Raw genomic sequence first — 18,415 nt, 5'->3', positions numbered from 1 at the left:
GTGGGCTGTGCTTGTCTATTAATCAATAGTTGGAGGCTTCCAAAACCACTAGCTTCTACAATGGAGAAAGATGAGAGTCTTCCACCTCAAAGACACGCAGCATTGTTTACCAACAAAGCTCATACAGCCCTTGAGAGAAAGTGGAAAGCATCCCATGGGGCAAAAGCAGACAAGACACTTTATATATGGGAGAAAGATGGGGCTTTCTACTCCCACACAGAGTTACAGTCATGGAAACTCTTAGGTTGATGCTTGTATCCTGAGAGCACTTGAGATTTAAGACAGTGTGTGGGATCCTTCTGCAGAGGTCAGTCCTTCAAACATTGGTCAGCACACCACCAGGTCACTGGTTCAAATCTGTCAGCCAGTCCATGTGCTTTAATGAAGCCATCGACTCCTGGAAAGATTGACAGTCAGTAGGAAGCCAAGGAGGCATTTCTGCTCCTTTTCATAAGTTTGTTCATAAGTCGGATGAGCTACAGTAGAAGAAAGTTTGTGCTTCAGGAAGTGCGCTACAAAGAGGAGCATCCATAATGACAAAACTGTATTGCATGTAGGAGAAATGGGACAGTAAAGCCATTTCTGTAAACACCCACTTAATCCCCCTCACCCTCCAACACAACCCTCACCATCTTCGGTGTCCTCTCCGTCCCAGTGCATAAGGGGTGATGGCCGAGGGCTTGTGTGAACAGGGCTGGGTCTGGATTCTCCGGGGTTGGTCTGTTCTGATGGCATCAGCCCGGCTGATGAGATCTCACGAAATGCCATCACTTCCATGATGAGATCTACTGTCAACAGCCAATGAGGGGGAAGCAATAGCTTCCTGGTGGGTGTGGTCTTATCCTTTAAAAGGACTCTCTGAAAGCTCTGGAGCTTTGTTCTGCACCTGGACCCTTCATCTGACCTGAAGGTGTCTGGACTTGAGACGGAACCTTGCCAACATTTTCCTGGCTTCTCTGGAAGTTTTCAGGCTCAACATTCTTGACGAAGAAGTCTGCCGTTCGACCTGCCTTCTTGGATTCTTCATGCACCGGATCTACTTCAACAAGGACCGTGGCCAAGACTGAAATTGGAGCCTTGTCAGCGTCTGCAACTGTGAGTTGAATGAGAGTTACATGAAAACTACCTGAATGGTTGCGAGGAGCTGATGGGGAGGGACGCAGATCTTGGAGGGCTGGTGTAAGGAGATGGGAGAACACAGCGGCCTCTCCGTGGGAGACCAGATCCATGGATGGACAGAGGGAAAGGGTCTTGTCCTAGAATCCCTGTTTCATACGCTACTTCTTGTCATGGTTGACTGTCTCCTTCTTTTAGGAAACCCACTCTGTGTGTTCCTTCATCTTGTTTTTGTGGCCCCTGCATTTTTCATCGAATATTTGTGTGGCAGTTTGTTTCACAGTGGTGGCTTGGGAGGACAGGACAGAACAGTGCTTCCTTCGTAGGTTATAGGATTTCTGTGCATCTGGAATGACACAAATGCTCCTAACCAAAACAGCATCTTTCAAAATTGGGAACCATAGAATTTTGATTGTGAAATTTGCACTTTCGATTCGTTCTGTTCTGTCTTGTTTTGTTTTGCTTCTAGCACTTGTGGTCTTCTTCAGTTCCTTGCGCTTAAAAAATTCTAAGGAAGGTTCTTCAGCTCTGTCTGCATTGTGTTTGACCTTACATGTCGAGCACTTTCTGACAGCCTCTCAGACTGAAGCACACTGCCATGGAGTCACTGCTGACTTTCAGCAACCCCTTAGAATTGCTGGTGCGATAACTCTTCATGGGACAAGAAAGCCCAGTGTTTTTCCTGCGAAGCTGCTGGTGGTTTCAAACTGCTGACCATGCAGGTCACAGCAGCCCATTGCATAACCAGTGCCTGCGAATGCTCCCGAGTCTGTCCTAATGCAGGGAATAGTCCCACTGCCTTCTTGAGAACCAACACTCATTTTCTGACCACCAAATACTCATGTTGAACTTGAAAGGACACGGGGAAGATCAGTAGCTCGGAATCTCACGGTGTCCTGGAAGCAAGGTGGAACAGATTGCTCTGGGAAAGACAGGTAAATGATGCTGAAGCACAGGGGCAGAATGAGAGTGTAGACTTAAGGGAAGTCTCCTGTAAACTAAGACATGTAAATGAGCGAAAGCTTAGTCTTTTGTCCTCCTCAATGATGACGTGATGGATAAAAAAAGTCCCTTTTTTATTCCAAAGCTATTAACAAAGATCTTGGCAGAAATGACTATTTATGTTTAGTTTCTCTGTCGAAAGGAGGAAACCCCAAAGGAATCTGTATTTAATTGGCTCTGCCTTTATTTTTCCTGCTTTTATGTGAGACAAAGCTTTAACTGGGTCTCAGCTCCTTCCCACCTCTCCTTTATCTGTTACATGCACGGAATGGCCTCCTCTTACCACCTCTTTGACCTCCTATTGTCACTGGTGATTTTCACCTTGAGCAGCATATCTCACTATAATAGTGTAATTTGTCTTCTGTTTTACATGTTCTGCTCAGCTCTTGATGGTTTCTTCCATTGGCTTTAGCGATGCTTCTACCAATGTCAGGATTCAGAGTCTCCTTTGCGTCCAGCTAGGTCATTCATTCTTTTCTGTTTTGTGAAGGATTTTTCTTTCATACATGATACTATTGATGTCATGCTATAGCTGGTCCAGTTTTCTGTCGATCGTATTCACTTGATCACATCTGTTGTTGAGATGCTCTTGACATTCAAGTGGAATGTGTCTGAGGTTATATTTGCATTCTCCTGCATCTGATTCAAGTCTTCAGCTTCATGGCCCCAGCTTTGCTTTTGCCTGCTGATAATGAACTCCCACAAAATGTCTTTTAGGTAAGGGCTTCAGTCAGAACATTTCATTTTCAATAAGTTATCAATAACAGTCAAATCAAGAAAACCACTTCAGCTAGATGGCTGCTTATTTAACTTTAAGCCCTTAACACCTAAATGCTATATCTTTTCATAGACAGGCAGCTTTCCCCACCTTTGCTTATGCCCACATTTCATCTTACGTTATGGTATCGGGAAGGTGAGCATCACAGAATGCAGATAATTAGGACCAAGTGACTTTTGTTGAGGTAGTACTTGAATCTAGGCCCCATGTCCATCGGCAACCTTAATTCTTAACATATAGATATAAGTACATGGATTGGTTTCCCTCTCATTGTATATAAACAGGGTCAAGTATAAAGAAAATGTTTTGAAACCGATGATATTAGCATCCCTGCAAATGTGCTTGACACAATGAATGCATGTGTGGCTTACGATAAGAGATGTAAGAGCCCCCAATAAACGTATTTAATAAAAGGAAAGAAACATCTGTCTTCCATTAAAAGAAATTTTTAAAAAGTTAATGCGGACATCCGGCTTCTTACTCAGAAAGTAAGTTTTGAGTGGAATTTCTATTTCCAGATGATTTCACTCTGTTGTGATGTTTGAATATTCTGCATTCATGATCTAGGGAATGAGCGATGCAGATGAATCCAGAGAGGCAAAACCATCTGTTGTCAGAGCCCCTGAGCTGAAAGGATGAGACCTCCAGTCCCATGGATAAGTGTTCCCTAGCTCTGAAATGTCGGGCCCTTTCGTCTCACTCTCAGTCTTTGAAACTTGAGGTAGTGTCCCCCAAATTTCCTACTTATTTTTGCTTCATTCACCTCCCCAGCTGCTGAGGTCACTGTCTGCCATCAGACTCCTGACTGCCCATCTTGGATTCCACAGCCTCTGGGTCAACTTGAGTCAGAAGAAGAAGAATCCAGTTTGAAATCTAAGCCCACGTGGACCAGCCTCTACCAGTGTGAGTTACTGGAAAGATTAGCATGGTCAGCGAGCTCCTCTCTGAGGGGCTAAGGGGATGACAGTGGAGTCCAGAGTGTGGAGGGCTAGGACAACCAGATTGGCTCTCCCAGAACACTGAGCAGACCCTTTCTCTTCATTCACAGGTCAGGATCGCTCTTGGAGCTGATTGATCAGCATGAGCAGCAGGAACCCACCCAGGCTCCTGGACCTGGCCATCCAGAGCGTGTTGCAGAATGAGGCCTCAGCCATTGCCTCTCTGGAGTGGCTGCCCACAGAGCTCTTCCCTCCCCTGTTCGTGGCAGCTGTTGTCGGAGATTACAGAGAGACAGTGAAGGCCATGGTTGGGGTGTGGCCCTTCCTCAAGCTCCCTCTGGGGGCTCTGATGGAAGATTGTCAGTCTCCCCCTGACATCTTAAAGGCTGCCCTTGATGGCCTTGCTATACTGCTTTCCCAGAAGGTTAAGCACAGGAGATGCAAACTGAAAGTGCTGGATTTACAAATGAACACTGGGACCAACTTCTGGAAAGTGTGGGCTGGACGCCAGTCTACTGCCTCTGTAATGTCATCAGAGGATCCAGAGTCCACCCATCCCAAGACTCAGATCCTCAAAGAAGACAAATGTAGGTCAGTGGAGAAATATCCAGCCTTGGCTGGCATGACGGTGCTCACTGACCTGTGCTTTCAGGAAGACATCCCAAATGAAATGCTCACCTTCCTCATCGAAAGGGTCAAGCAGACGAAGGACCTGCCACACCTGTGCTGCAGGAAGCTCGAGCTTGTTCGGAATGTTGCCCCGCTTCCCATTCTTGGGGAGATCCTCAACAAAGTGCAGCTAGACTCTGTCCAGGAGATGAGATTGCTTGGTAGCTGGGACCTGCAAAGCCTCAACTGGTTCTCTCCTTACCTGTCCCAGATGGTCCAACTGCATACACTCCTCCTCTCTGAATGCACCCTGTATTGCATCGTCCCCGGGGAGAACGATGAGGACGAGGCGCAGAAGCTACTTCAACAATTCACCACTCAGCTCCTCAGTCTGCATCAGCTCCACACCCTCATGCTGCACTCTGTGAACTTCTTTGGTAACCACCTCCACCAGCTGCTCAGAAGCTTGCAGGCGCCCTTAGAGACCCTGCACATACGCCGTTCCTTGCTTATGGACCAGGACTTGACATACCTGTCCTCATGTCCCTGCACCAGCCACCTGAAATCCCTTGACTTGAGTGGTGTACGCAGGCCTGGCTCCAATTACGAGTTCCTCCCTGCTCTGCTGAACAGAGTCTCAGCCACCCTGGCCCACCTGGATTTGGCGGACTGTGGCATCACGGACTCGGACTGCGATTACTTGCAGCCTGCTCTGGGTCACTGCTCTCAACTCAGAACCTTGAAACTCTGCGGAAACCCGTTGTCCATGGCTGTCCTACAGACCCTGCTGTTTCACACTTTCCCAAGGTGCAACTTTGCCTTTCTAGAGCTTCCTGTCCCCCTCAATTGCTACATGGACCACCAGTTAACTCTGCCGTGGCATACCTTTGCAGAGGTGATGGAGCAGCTGAGGCTGACCTTGCAGCTCCATGGACCCCAAAGAATACGCCTTGCTTACAGGCACTGTCGCACCCTGTGCGATGCAATCTGCATCCGTATGGACAACTAGTGCCACAACCCTTTGCCATCTGTTCTCAATCCTGACTTCTACCTTGGGATCCCAATGTCGTATTTGGAAAGACTAGTGTTTCCTAAATTAGAGCGGTTTGGATTGAGTTCTTGAGCTTGAGCTTGAGTTTGCCATGATGACGAAGGAGGTTGGAGGTATCGGTCAGAGGATGCATCTAACGTGATCAGCCTTCCTGAAGTCAAGCCTTAATTGCTTCACATCCATCTTCTGAAAGTGATGGAAAAGGAGATTCAGCAGCAGGTAGCAGATGTGCTCACCCACATCACGAATCAAAGCCAGGAGCAAAATACATCCCTGTCACCCACGGCCCCTTCCCTGGGCATATGCAGGACCTTGGCGACATGGATGCCCAGGCGCATGGAGTTCTTCAGGACTGCAGGTGTCCCCGATGCTAAAAAGCGACATGACCTTCCACTGACTCCTTTCCAGGGAGAAACCAAGTGCCGAGAGCCCTGCCCCACATTTCTGTCTCCTACCACTTGCAATAGTAGAAAATAAACGCCTGTTCCAAAGCCATGCACCCGTGCTATTCATTTCTCCTGCCGCAAGAGTGCCGAACTTAAGAACACCTAGTGATGCTCACCTTCCAGACAGGATCGCTGAAGACAAAGTGGGTGCATAAGCAAATGTGTTGGAGAAAACTGATGGTGCGTGTCTATCAAAAGATATAGCATTCGGAGACTTAAAGGCTTGAAGATACACAGTCAGCCATCTAGCTGAAAAGCAAACATGTCCACATGGAAAGACACCAGCCTGTGTGATCATGAGTTGTCAATGGGATTATTTTACAGGCATTTGAGACCCAGAGCAAAATCATACTAATTTCAATAGGGGTGCAGCGGGTGGTGGGGAGGAAGTACAGAGTGGAATGCCCAAGCCCATCTGTAGACAATTGGACATGCTTTTACAGAAGGTGTGTCGGGGAGAAGTTGAGACACTCAGGGTGCAGTATGAATGAAACATACAACTTTCCTCTAGTCCTTTAAGGCTTCTGCCCACTCCCCCTGACTATCATGATCCCATTTCTACCTTAGAAATCCAGCCAGACCAGAGGATGTACACTCATAAAGATCAGAGCTGGAAACACAGGGAATCCAGGATCGATAAAGACGTTGGACCAATAATGAGAGTAGGGATGCCAAGAGGGTAAGGTGTAAGTGTGGGGAGAAAAAGGGAATCGATCACTCGGATCGACTTGTAACTCCCTCCCAGGGGGAGAAACAACAGAAAAGTGGGTGAAGAGGGACAGCGGATGATGTAAGACATGAAAATAATAATTTATAACAAACAAAGCGTTCAAAAAGGAGGGAGGGAAAAACAAGGAGCTGACATGAACGGCTCAAGTAGAAATAAAATGTTTTGAAAATGATGTTGGCAACATATGCACAAATGTGCTTGACACAATGGTTGGATGTGTGGATTGTGATAAGAGTCGCAAAATATTTAATGATCATGACAATAAAAACCTTGAGCATACCTACTGATGTCGGTGTGAGTTACTGTAGAATCACACCCCACCCGTAGCAACCCTCTTCACAACAGAACCAACACGGACCAGTCGTCTCCATCCTCACAATTGTCCCTATTCCTGAGCCCATTGATGCAGCCACCGTGTCACTCTATCTCCATGAGGGCTTTCCTCTTTTTATCCGCCCTCCACTCTGACAAGCAGGAAGCCCTTCTGCAGGGACTGGTTTTCCTGACAATATGTTCAAAGTACGTTCAGGAGAAGTCTTGCGCTCCATGCATCTAAGGATCACACTGGCCACACTTTTATGAAGGCACTTTGGTTTGTCATTTTAGCTGTCCACGGTGCCTTTAATGATCTTCTCCAGCGCCAGAATTCTAGTGCAGCGGTTTTACTATGGTCTTCCTTCTTCAGTGTCTAACTTCCATATGTGTAGAAGACCATGGAGAATACCATGGCTTGGTCAGGAATACCTTAATTCTCAAAGGACTATCTTTGCTGTTCTGCACCTCAAGGTGTTGTGCAACAGATTTCCTTAGGATAAAATGTCTTTTGATATTTTGAATACTGTTTCCATACCATTGATTGTGGATCCAGGCAAGAGAAGAATTGTGGACAATTTAAAACTTTTTTTGGTAGTGAGGTAAGTATATATATTTTAGAATGCTAATGGTGTAACGACTTGTGTGTGGGCTGTTATCTAGAAGGCTGACAATTCAAGTCCACAACTTTCTCCACCAGAGAAATATGGGACTGAGTACTCTTGTTAAGACACTGGGACAGATGAGAGCTCTCAACACAAGGAATGCAGGACAGATAAAACTTCAGAAGCAATTATGGGTGTTGCGATACCATGAGGGCAGGTGTGAGGTGTGGGCAGAAGTGGAGGAGATGGGCAACCGATCACAAGGATAGATGTAGTACCCACCCCACCCCCGAGTGATACGAACAACAGAAAAATGGGTGAAGGGAGAGAGCAGACAGTGTAAGGTATGAAAATAATTTATAATATATCACTAACTCACGAGGGTGGGAGAGTGGGGGAAGGAGGGGAGTAAAGAGGAGCTGATAGCACGGGCGCAAGTAGGAAACAATGTTTTGAAAATTATGGTGGTGACATATGTACAAATGTGCTTGATACAACTGATGTATGGATTCTTATAAGAGGTGTAACAGCTCTACCAATAAAGTTATATTATATATATATATATAAAATTATGTTACCGTATACATACAATTAAATATATCTATGCTGTAGATCCCTTGGAGACTCACAGGGGCAGTTCTATGCTGACGAGTATAATCGCTCTAACACAGCAAAGTCTTTGAAGTAATGGGTGATGCCCAGGAGGATGACTGATAACGTTCTCTAACATAAAATGACACTAATATTTTCTAAGGTGAATCAGAGACATATATAAATTTTAGATGCATGAAAGTTGAGTGAGTTTGCACTTAATTCTCGCCCCAATGTAAGAACAATCAGCTCTCAGGATAACTTCCTGCTTGATGCTGCATTTCCTCAAGAGAAGAGATCTCTGAAGAAACACATGCAATAGCAAAGTATAACGTAGTAACTCGTAGGTGCCTGGCCCTCAAAAGAACAATGTCAGCATTCTTAAAGCTTTAAGTCCCAAGAAGCAAGCATCTAAATCAGTGCCCATTGACGTTCCACACCTTCCGTTCAATCCAGTGATTGTAAATAATATAACCCTGTTCTAAATGATGGTATCGCATCGCAGCTTCAGTTGTGCACACCTGCTTTGTAGTAGACTAGAGCTGACAGGGGGAAGCACACAGCCCATTTGCGTTCATCACAGGTGGATTACACTCCACATGACTGCCCTGTAATCACCATGGAGGGATGCGAACAGCCCTGTTATCTCACAGAGAACAGTGTGAATTCAATGATGGCCGACGTCGCTGTTGTTCTGTGTCAGAGTCACATCTGATGCGCAGGGACCCCATGCACGACAGAAGGACAGACTGCACACTCATGTTCCATCCTCACGACTGTAAGTTTCAGGCCCTTGTTGCAGCCACTCCATCAATCCATCACATCAAGGGACTTCTTTAGTCTCCCTGTGCTTCTCCAGGGAATGATCCCTCCCCAAAACCTGTCCAAAGTATGTCAATTGAAATCCCATCATCCAAGGCTGTAAGCAGCAATCTGGTCACATTTCTTTCAAGATAGATAAGCCTGTCCTTTTGGCACACCTGCGCTGATTAGAAATCATCCACTAATTCCTTATTGTGATCCCAAACGATTTTTCATCCATGTAACCGTGCAAGGACGAAGTGTTTTGGAATGCCCCATCTTCTCATCGCTACCCTAATTGGTGATGATGCACACCTTTTGTGTTGGAGGCAGCTGAACTCTGTTGGGACTGGACCTTTGCGGGGGATTAGACCAGCTGTCCCGCATCAAGCTGGGTTTGAAGTGAGGCATGTGGATGAAAGGAAAAGAAAGAGCTATGTACAAAGCATGGGACAGGGAGGATTCCAATCCAATGGACTGAAGTCTACAGTATATTGGAAGCTTGGTATATATACTCTTCTTACACAGGGACTTGGTTACAAAGCAAACATCAAAGCACTTAAACATTCCTAAACTCTTATCTATGCAAATGTAACTCAACTAGTCACAGTTTCTTAACCTTAGAATAATAAAAGCACTAGGTTCAAAGACAATCACAGGGATATGCAAGATTCAAGAGAGCCTCAAAGAGATCCTAATTAACTGAGTTATCCCTCATTGCTTTTTAGCAGCAAAGTCACAAATAGTCAGTTTGCAATGTTTTTGTCTGCAGAGACAGAGAGACTCAGGGTACTAAATAGTCACCCATTAGTAAACACCTTGGTCAGCTGGATGCTTCCTACAGACCTTAACTTCCTCTTTTTGCGGATTTCTTCTAACTGGTGCAACAAGTCTGTGAGCACGGTGTAGTGGTGTTTTGCAGCTGCCACTGTTCTGCCTGAACTCGTTTGCTTCTTATTTGGACCAGACGTTTCATGTGAGACGTCTCAGACTCTCTGGAAATATTTTGGATTCAACAAATTTCCTGAGGGAGCAGGAAGTGAAATGTCAGGACACCAAATGTGAAATGGTGACAAAGACTTTGATCCAATCCCAACAGACAGATACAGTCATCCCCTACAGAAGTGGTTCCCAACCTGTGGGGCGCAATCTCTGTGGGGGGTCAAGAAATCCTTTCACAGGGGTGGCCTCAGACCATCGGAAAACACGTAAATATTTCACAATATATAATTACATATTGTTTGTGATTAATACTGTGCTTTAATTGTGTTTAATTCTGTTCAATTTGAAACAATGAAAATACATCCCGACTATCAGATATTTATATTATGATGCAGAACAGTAGCAAATTACATTTAGGAAGTAACAACGAAAATAATTTGATGGTTGGGGTCACAACAACATGAGGAACTCTATTAAAGGGTCGTAACATCAGGAAGTTTGAGAACCACTGACCTGCAGGTAGTCCCCTAAGTTTATCTTTCTACCAAGGGATAGTAGGGAAGAATGAATTTATGCTTGATGAATCCTTACATAGTTTGGAATTATTCCTTGTATAAAGGGAGAAAGATTTTGTGATACTTTAACGTGCATCATAAAATACAGGAAATAAGTTTTCATTTGTCAGCAATAGTGTGCATATTCTTTCTGTGTTCCTGGGAAGGGGGCATGGAGTGATACCAATAAGCCCGGGAGCCTATGATGCATAGCACTGGTTCTCAACCTTCCAAATGTCACGATCCTTTAATACAGTTCCTTCTACTGGGATGACCCCCAACCACAAAATAATGTTTCTTACTACATCATAATGGTAATTTTGCTACTGTATGAATCATAATGTAAACATCAGACACGTAGGAATTTCATTTCACAAATTGAACATAATTAAAGGATAGCCATTAATCACATAACAATATGTAATCATGCTATGTGAAATATTTATTTCTAATTACAAATAGATGACATTTGGTCTTGAAACATGGTGTAGCATGGGTAACTCTCTTCACACCTGGCAGTAGTATGTGGGCGTATCTGCATATGAATAGAGGAGCAGTGTCTCTGTTGCTAAGACCTTCAGAAATACTTGTTTTCCAATGGTCTTAGGGGACACTTCTGAAAGGATCGTTCAATCACTAAAGGGGTGGCGACCCATAGGTTGAGAACCTGTCATGTTCAGCCAGGAGGAAACGAGGGATCCGTCTTAATGTTTCCTGCAGGATGGCAAGGAGGTGGAAGGGATGCAATTGCGTAGAGTTTGGTGTATTTTATTTTTTATGAGACAACGTGGGATCCTGGAACGGATCTACAGGGTACTCCCACCAGGTGCTCCACAGAGAAGTACATGTTCCATGCTCCAGGCACTAATTACGCCCTCAGAAACCATGGAAGGGTCGTGTACATCATGGGATGCTGCACTGTATCAATAGTTTATCTATTGGGATCCAAACCAGAAGATCACGGTTTGAACATCAGCCTTTCTGTTTTGCAGGAGCTGCATGCGTTCCAGGATGTGTTCATCCGAGTGCATTCAGTTGCTCTACTCAGCATAAACAGGGTATAGAGACACGGGGAGACTTGTCGTTCCCTATATCTTTCTGTCCTCATTGCCTTTGCTCCTGAGTTTGGTTTGTGTTATTGTTTTGTGAAATAATGTGGCTTCCATGAATGGATCTGTTATAATGGAATCCTGTGTGAAGACATTCCTTAGTAGAAGGATCAGGGTGGGATAGTAATCCTTAATCCCTCCTCAATTTATGTCACGTGGATGTCGGGGGAGTTTCTTGAGCTGTAGATCCTGATCCTTCTAACTCCCAAGTGATTTTAGAGAAGTGAGCAGAGAGAAGCCTGATCTCCCTGCAGAACGAAAGGAGATGGGGAGGTCAGGATCTGCATGGGGCAGCTGTGTCTGGCATATCCAAGCACTCATCCCTTCACAACCCCAAGGAAATAGAAAGGAAGCGAGTTTCTCTGAGGTGTGGCTAAACAGAACTTTCATCTCTCATGGGATTCAAGGACAGAACACCCTGCTGATAGAATACATAGCTGTCTGCAGCCAGGAAAGGGGTGTGGATCGGGGTGTGACTCTGGATTGGCAATCCCTTCCCAGTGATCTACCTAGGCCCAGGTAAAGCCAGATGCTAAAATACAGTCAGATTTCAGAGTCAGTTCACACTCTCATATGCTATCAGTATACTGGGAACCGGTCCTACACCCAAAAGAAGACAGAGCATTCTCCTCAGGTAGATGCCCTGAATTTGGGCTTCACACACCATAATAAGACAATTACTTCTGGTTGGTGTTGCTTCTATCACTGTGAAATGATTAAGGATCCTCATCAAAACCCTTAATCCCTTAAAATCCTATGTGCTGCAGTGAACTAATTGGGATCTCTCAGCGAACCATGGGTTTTTAATGAGAAACTGCTGAGGATCACGACTGTTCTGAGAAAGGAAAGGTAGAGGGGACTACGGACAGGATTCCGTTGTAAGTGATTATTACAAAGGCTAATTGTGATGGACGAAGCCTGATCTCTCAACACAAAGATGGGTCACTGTCCCCAACCTCACTCTTGGCCATCAAACCCATTCCAACCCAGCAAAGCCATGGGGCAAAGAACTGCACTTCTAGTCTGGGAATTCTTGTATTTCCCCTCATATGTGATTGGTACTTTTCTCTGTAAAGAGATTATCATTCTGTTTCCTGGAACACATATTGATCTAATAAGAGGGAGAAATAAAATTCACAATCAAGAAGAAATGAAATCAAAATACAACACCACCACTACAAAAAGCACAACATGATATACTGTGAGAAAAATATCAGTGACAACCACACACAAGTATGAAGTCATAATTTCCTAACAAGCACCAACACACACATGGAGAGCCACACCCCACGCAAAAATGTCATACATGAAGAACAAAGAAGCGTAACACAATACAGTTACACACTCTCACACAACACGTGCAAACATAAGTCATTATTTCTGGAATATACATATCAATAACCTCACCCAAGGTCAATGGACTAATTCTAAAGTTAACAGAATGAGAGAAGCGGGTGGGTCAGAAAACAAAAGCTATCAAATGCTACCTCATGCTTCCTCTGACCTCATACAGCCAGACCTGGAACTATTAAAACCAGAGGCCGCCCAAAGCATATGAAGCATAGAGCAACCAGAGGAAAGCCGGGATAGTACTATTGATAAGTGTTTAACTGAATAGCAGAAGAAAGGAGACCTAGACCAGGGAGCTTCTCTGGACGTGCGGTTCCCGCCTGGCGAACTTCTTAGGCCCTAGTTAAGTCTGAGACCCAAACACACAGTGCTCGCCAAGGGGGGTCCAGCGCAGAGATGTTGCAAACAGAAAAGGAAGACACCCCAGAGCACACAGGGAGAGTCTTCTCCTGCAGGTGATGCCCTAGATTTGGATTCCAGCTACCTAAACAGAGGGACCATTAACGTTGGTCGTTTTAAGAACCCTAATTGGTGATGTTTCTCCCATCAGAGCACTTGAGAAGAGAATGCAGAGGGCTCTTTCCAAAAGTCAATCCTTGATGCAGGGACAGTGTGATCTAATAATCCCTAATGTGCTCTAGGGACACGCAATTGAGGTCGCATGTTTGGTAATCCACTGGGGTGCTTACCACCAAGTCACTGGTTCAAAGCTCTCAGTCAATCTGAGGGACTTGATGAGGCCTCTACTCCTGGAGAGATCGACAGTCATTAGGAAGCTAAAGAGGCACTTCAATTCTTTCCCATAGTTGACTCCTAGTTGGAAGACGCACAGAATTCAAGTAATGTTGTGCCTTGGGAAATTAATTACATAGATGAATATCCATAAGGACAAAACCCTGTCACACATGTGAGATTCTGGGCTCTAGAGCCATGTCGGTAACCTATTGCTTAATCCACTCTCAGCAGCTAACCCACTCCTCACAGTTTTCTATGTTGTCTCAATCTCAGTGGGGCCAGGTCTTGATTCTAAGGTATTGGTTCTTTACGATGGCATCATCCTTGTTGATGGGATTTCATAAAATGCCATCAATTCCAAGCTGAGACTTACTGTGAACAGCCAATGAGGGGGAAGAGAGCTACCTGTGGGTGTGGCCTCATGATTTAAAAGGTCTCCGTGAGAGCTCTGTAGCTTTGTTCTGGACCTGGACCCTTCCACTCACCTGAAGGTTTGGGGACTTGGGAGAGAATCGTTTCATCGTTCCTGCTTCTCTGGAAGTTGTCAGTCTCAACACACTTGAGGAAGAAGGCTGCCATTGGACCTTCCATCTTGGATTCATCATCCACTGTATCTGCTTGATTACCGGTAAGAGTCCAAGACTGAAATGTGATCTTTGCCAGCCTCTGGAACTGAAAGTTGAAATAGGGAGTAAGCAGAAAATTCTCTAAATGGTTCTGTGGAATGAAGTCGGGAGGGAACTAGGCGTTTGTACACGGCATACCCATCTTGGCCCTCTTGGAGACCTGCGTGAAGTGAGTGTTTCTATATTGTGTTTTGAACATATGGATGTGTTTCCTCTACTCCATATAAGCAGGGTAAACAGATTAAGGTGTCCTGCTCACCATCAATCCCCTTCACACCTCAGAATCTATTCAGGGACTTGATGTGTCTTAATATCTTGTCTTTGTGCAATGGTCCATTATGTGTATCAACTTGCTGGGTCCATATGCTCCGTAGTGTGGCAGGTATGTAAGGATGTCAGTTTGGGAGTTGGGCTCCAGTGTGGGCTTATTCCTCCATCAATCAAGGGTTGGAGGCTTCAAAACCACCAGACTCTGCAGTTCACACCGAAGACAGTGTGCTCCCATAAAGACACACAGCAGCGTTAAACAAAGTAGGTCATTCTTCCCACTGAGGTTAAATGGGTATGCACATTCATTGCAAAAGTGATGCCTGTACTTTATTTTGGGAGATACATGAGGCTTTCTGCTCCCATTCAGAATTACAGCATGGAAACACATAGGAGCAGTTTACTCTGTTCTATGTGGTTGCCATTCATGGACAGGGACAGTGACAGTAAGGTTTTGATACTTTATTGCAGCTTTACCACATAAGGTTTCAATGACCAGCAAGTGTATGAGTAAGTTTACTGTTTCCCTAAGGAGAGGGCTCACACGACGGCCAAGAAATGTACAAGTTTGTGATATGTAACCTTGAGTGGACTAGATAGCAGTTGTAACCTGTTCTACAGTATAGCCATGAGGGGGTATAGCATGAAATGACACTGGATTCAGTTTCTTTCCTTTATTATGTTAAACTGTGTTATCTTTAAAAGGATCTGATATGATGGAATCCTGTAGGAAGCTGGTCCAGGGTCAAAAGATTCTGTGTAGGATAGCAATCCTTAATCCTTTCTTAATCTTTACCAGATTGATATAAGCAGAGGTTCCTGAGGTGTGAATTCAGAACCTTTGATCCAGCTAGGGATTGGAGAAAAGTTGGCAGAGAGAAGCAGGATCTGTCTGCAGCAAGACAGGTGACTTGGATCTGGGTGCCTCTGTAGACCTGCAGCCCCTGCTTGGTGAAGCTTCTGAGCTCATTAAGGCTGATGTTCAGAGACGCAGTGATCCCTAGGCAAGTCAAGCCTAGACATTTTGCAAGAAGACAAGGAACTGGGCCAGAACACACAGGGAGAGAAACCTATCCATGAGCTGAGGTCCTGGATTCGGATTGTATACAAATGAACAATAAGACAGCTCATCTTGGGGGTTTTAAGACCCCCAGTTGGTGACGCTACTCTCATAATCTCCTTTGAAATCTAAGAGAACGTGCTGGACTCTTCTCCAGAGAGCAATGCTGCATAGACACCCAGTGGGGTCCACGAATCCCTACTGTGTTCGAGAGGGATGCAATCTCGGTGGCATATTTTGTTGGGCTTTGGGTTGCTCACCGTCAGATCAGCAGCTCAAATCTGATCGGTGATGATGGATGAGTCCAGGCTCTCTTGCAATGATTGCCAGTCCTTAGGAACCCAAAGAGGCATTTCGCTTCCATAAGGTTTCTCAAAGTCAGAAGAGAGTCAGTGGGTGTAAGGTTTTGCTTTGGGAAATGAGCTACCCACATGAAAATGCAAAGGAAAAACTATACTGCACATATGAGAATTTTGGTGATGCAGCCTTTTCTGGAAACAATTGCTAAATCCACTCTAATCTACTAACACACTTCTCAAAGATTTCCATGTTCCCCTACGCACAGTGTGCACAGAGATGGCTGAGGGCTTGTGTCAACAGGGCTGGGGCTGGATTCTCAGGGGTTGGTCAGTTCTGATGGCATCAGCCTGGTTGAGCAGATTTCAAAAAGCCAAAATTCCATGCTGAGCCCTACTGCGATCAACCCATGAGGGTGAAGATAGCGTCTTTGTGGGGGGTGGTCCTATGATTTAAAAGGACTCTCTGAAAGCTAATGATCTTTGTTCTCTCCTAAGCCAGTCTTCTGACCTGAAGGTTTGGGAACTTGAGACAGAATCTTGCCATCCCTCCTGCTTCTCTGGGAGTTGTCAGTCTCAACGTCTTTTGAAGAAGAAGCCTGTCATCTGAGTTGCCCAGCTTGGATTCGTCAGCCACTGTCTCTCAAGGGTAAGAGTCAGGAATGAAATCTGAGTCTTCTCAGTCCCTGCCACTGTGCGTGAAATATGTATCATTAACATGAAAGCCCTCTACTTGTAAATGGTTCTGAGGCGAACATGGGAGAATGATAAGATTGTCGGATGGCGGGGTCCACAGAGTGGCTCTCCTTGAGATCTGAGCAGACCTGTTTTCCCATCCACAGGTGAGGATTCCTCTTGGAGCAGACTGATCATCATGAGCAGCAGGAACCCACCCAGGCTCCAGGACATGGCCATCCAGGGCGTGTTGCAGAATGAGGCCTCAGCCATTGCCGCTCTTGAGTGGCTGCCCACACAGTTCTTCCCTCCCTTGTTCATGGCAGCCGTTGCCAAGGGACACAGTGAGGTGGTGAAGGCCATGGTGCACTACTGGCCCTTCACAAAGCTCCCACTTGGGGCTCTGTTGGAGGATTGTGTGTTTCGAGAGCTCATCTTAAAGGCTGCACTCGATGGCCTTGACATCCTGCGTGCCCAGAATGCTCAGCACAGGAGATGCAAACTGAAAGTGTTGGATTTACAGCTGCACACTGGCACCAACTTCTGGAATGAATGGGCTGGAGCCCCATCTACTGACTCTGTGATGTCATCAGAAGAGCCTGAAGACACACCCCACAGAATTCAGATGGAAAAAGGACCCCATTCCAGATCAGGAGGGAAGCACCAGCCCCTGACCTCCGTGGAGATGCTCACAGACCTGTGGTTTGAGGAAGCTACCTCAGATGTACTGCTCACCTTCCTGATTGAAAGGGTCAAGCAGAAGAAGGCCCTGCCAATGCTGTGCTGCAGGAAGGTGGCGTTTCTTGGACCTCTCCTACAACTTCACATTCTTGGGGAAATCCTGAAGATGGTGCAGCTGGACTGTGTCCACGAGGTGGAAATTCATGGCAAATGGGACCTGCACAGCCTCAACTGGTTTGCTCCTTACTTGGCGCAGATGGGTCAACTGCAGACCCTCTTTCTCTCTGGAGTCATCTTGGGTTGCAAGGACTTCGGCAAAGACTGCAACATGGAGCAACTCCTTGCCCAATTCACCTCTCAGCTCCTCAATCTGCATCAGCTCCAGCACCTCTTCCTGGACTCTGCCTGCCTGCCCAGGGGCTGCCTCATCCGGCTGCTCACACGCTTGCCATCTCCCTTGCTGACCCTCAGCCTGACTGATTGTGTGCTTTTGGACGAGGACTTGACTTACCTGTCTTTATGCCCCTGTACCAGCCGCCTAAGGACCCTGGTATTGTGTGGTGTATTCAGGCCTAGCTCAAGTTATGCATTCCTTCCGGGTCTGCTAGAGATTGTCTCCACCACCCTTATGCACCTGAACTTAGCTGGCTGTGGGATCCAAGACCCTGACCTCAGGGCCTTGCAGAATGCACTGGGCCGCTGCTCCCAGCTGGTCACCTTGATGTTATGTGGAAACCCCGTGTCCTGGGATGTTCTGCAGGAGCTGCTGCAGCACACCCCCCCTTTGTGCAAGTTCTTGGAGCTCCCTGTCCCACTGCATTGCTACGTGGGCCCCCAAGGAAAGCTGGACTTGGAAGCTCTCCTCCCTGTCATGGATAATTTGATGGTGATCCTGATGCCCAACGGGGTCAATTCTGTGGAATTCTGTAACCACAGAGGTACTAACAGATCATTGCATGCCATCCTCATCCACATGGACAGCTGATTCCATCATCTCCTTCATGCTATCTTGTCAATCCAAAATGTCCAGCTGTGGGTGCCTTACCCCATATGTAAAGCGTTCATGTTCCCTATGCCTAAGTGATTTCTTCTTGAGGTACACGAGGATCACGAATCTTCTCTGTGATAAAGTCGCCTTCAG

General features: G+C 45.9%; 1 protein-coding gene across 1 annotated transcript; it reads left to right on the top strand.

The window, feature by feature from the left end:
- Positions 1-4,456: 4,456 nt before the first annotated feature.
- LOC142435674 (PRAME family member 27-like) lies at positions 4,457-5,452 on the top strand. The gene has a single exon (XM_075539875.1). The coding sequence runs from the start codon at positions 4,457-4,459 to the stop codon at positions 5,450-5,452; it is 996 nt and encodes a 331-aa protein (XP_075395990.1).
- The last annotated feature ends 12,963 nt before the right edge of the window (positions 5,453-18,415 follow it).

The sequence above is a fragment of the Tenrec ecaudatus genome, chromosome Y (assembly GCF_050624435.1).
Source record: "Tenrec ecaudatus isolate mTenEca1 chromosome Y, mTenEca1.hap1, whole genome shotgun sequence".
In the NCBI taxonomy this organism is placed as follows: Eukaryota; Metazoa; Chordata; class Mammalia; order Afrosoricida; family Tenrecidae; genus Tenrec; species Tenrec ecaudatus.
Note: the sequence above shows the minus strand (reverse complement) of the source record. Positions and strands in the feature narration are given on the sequence as shown.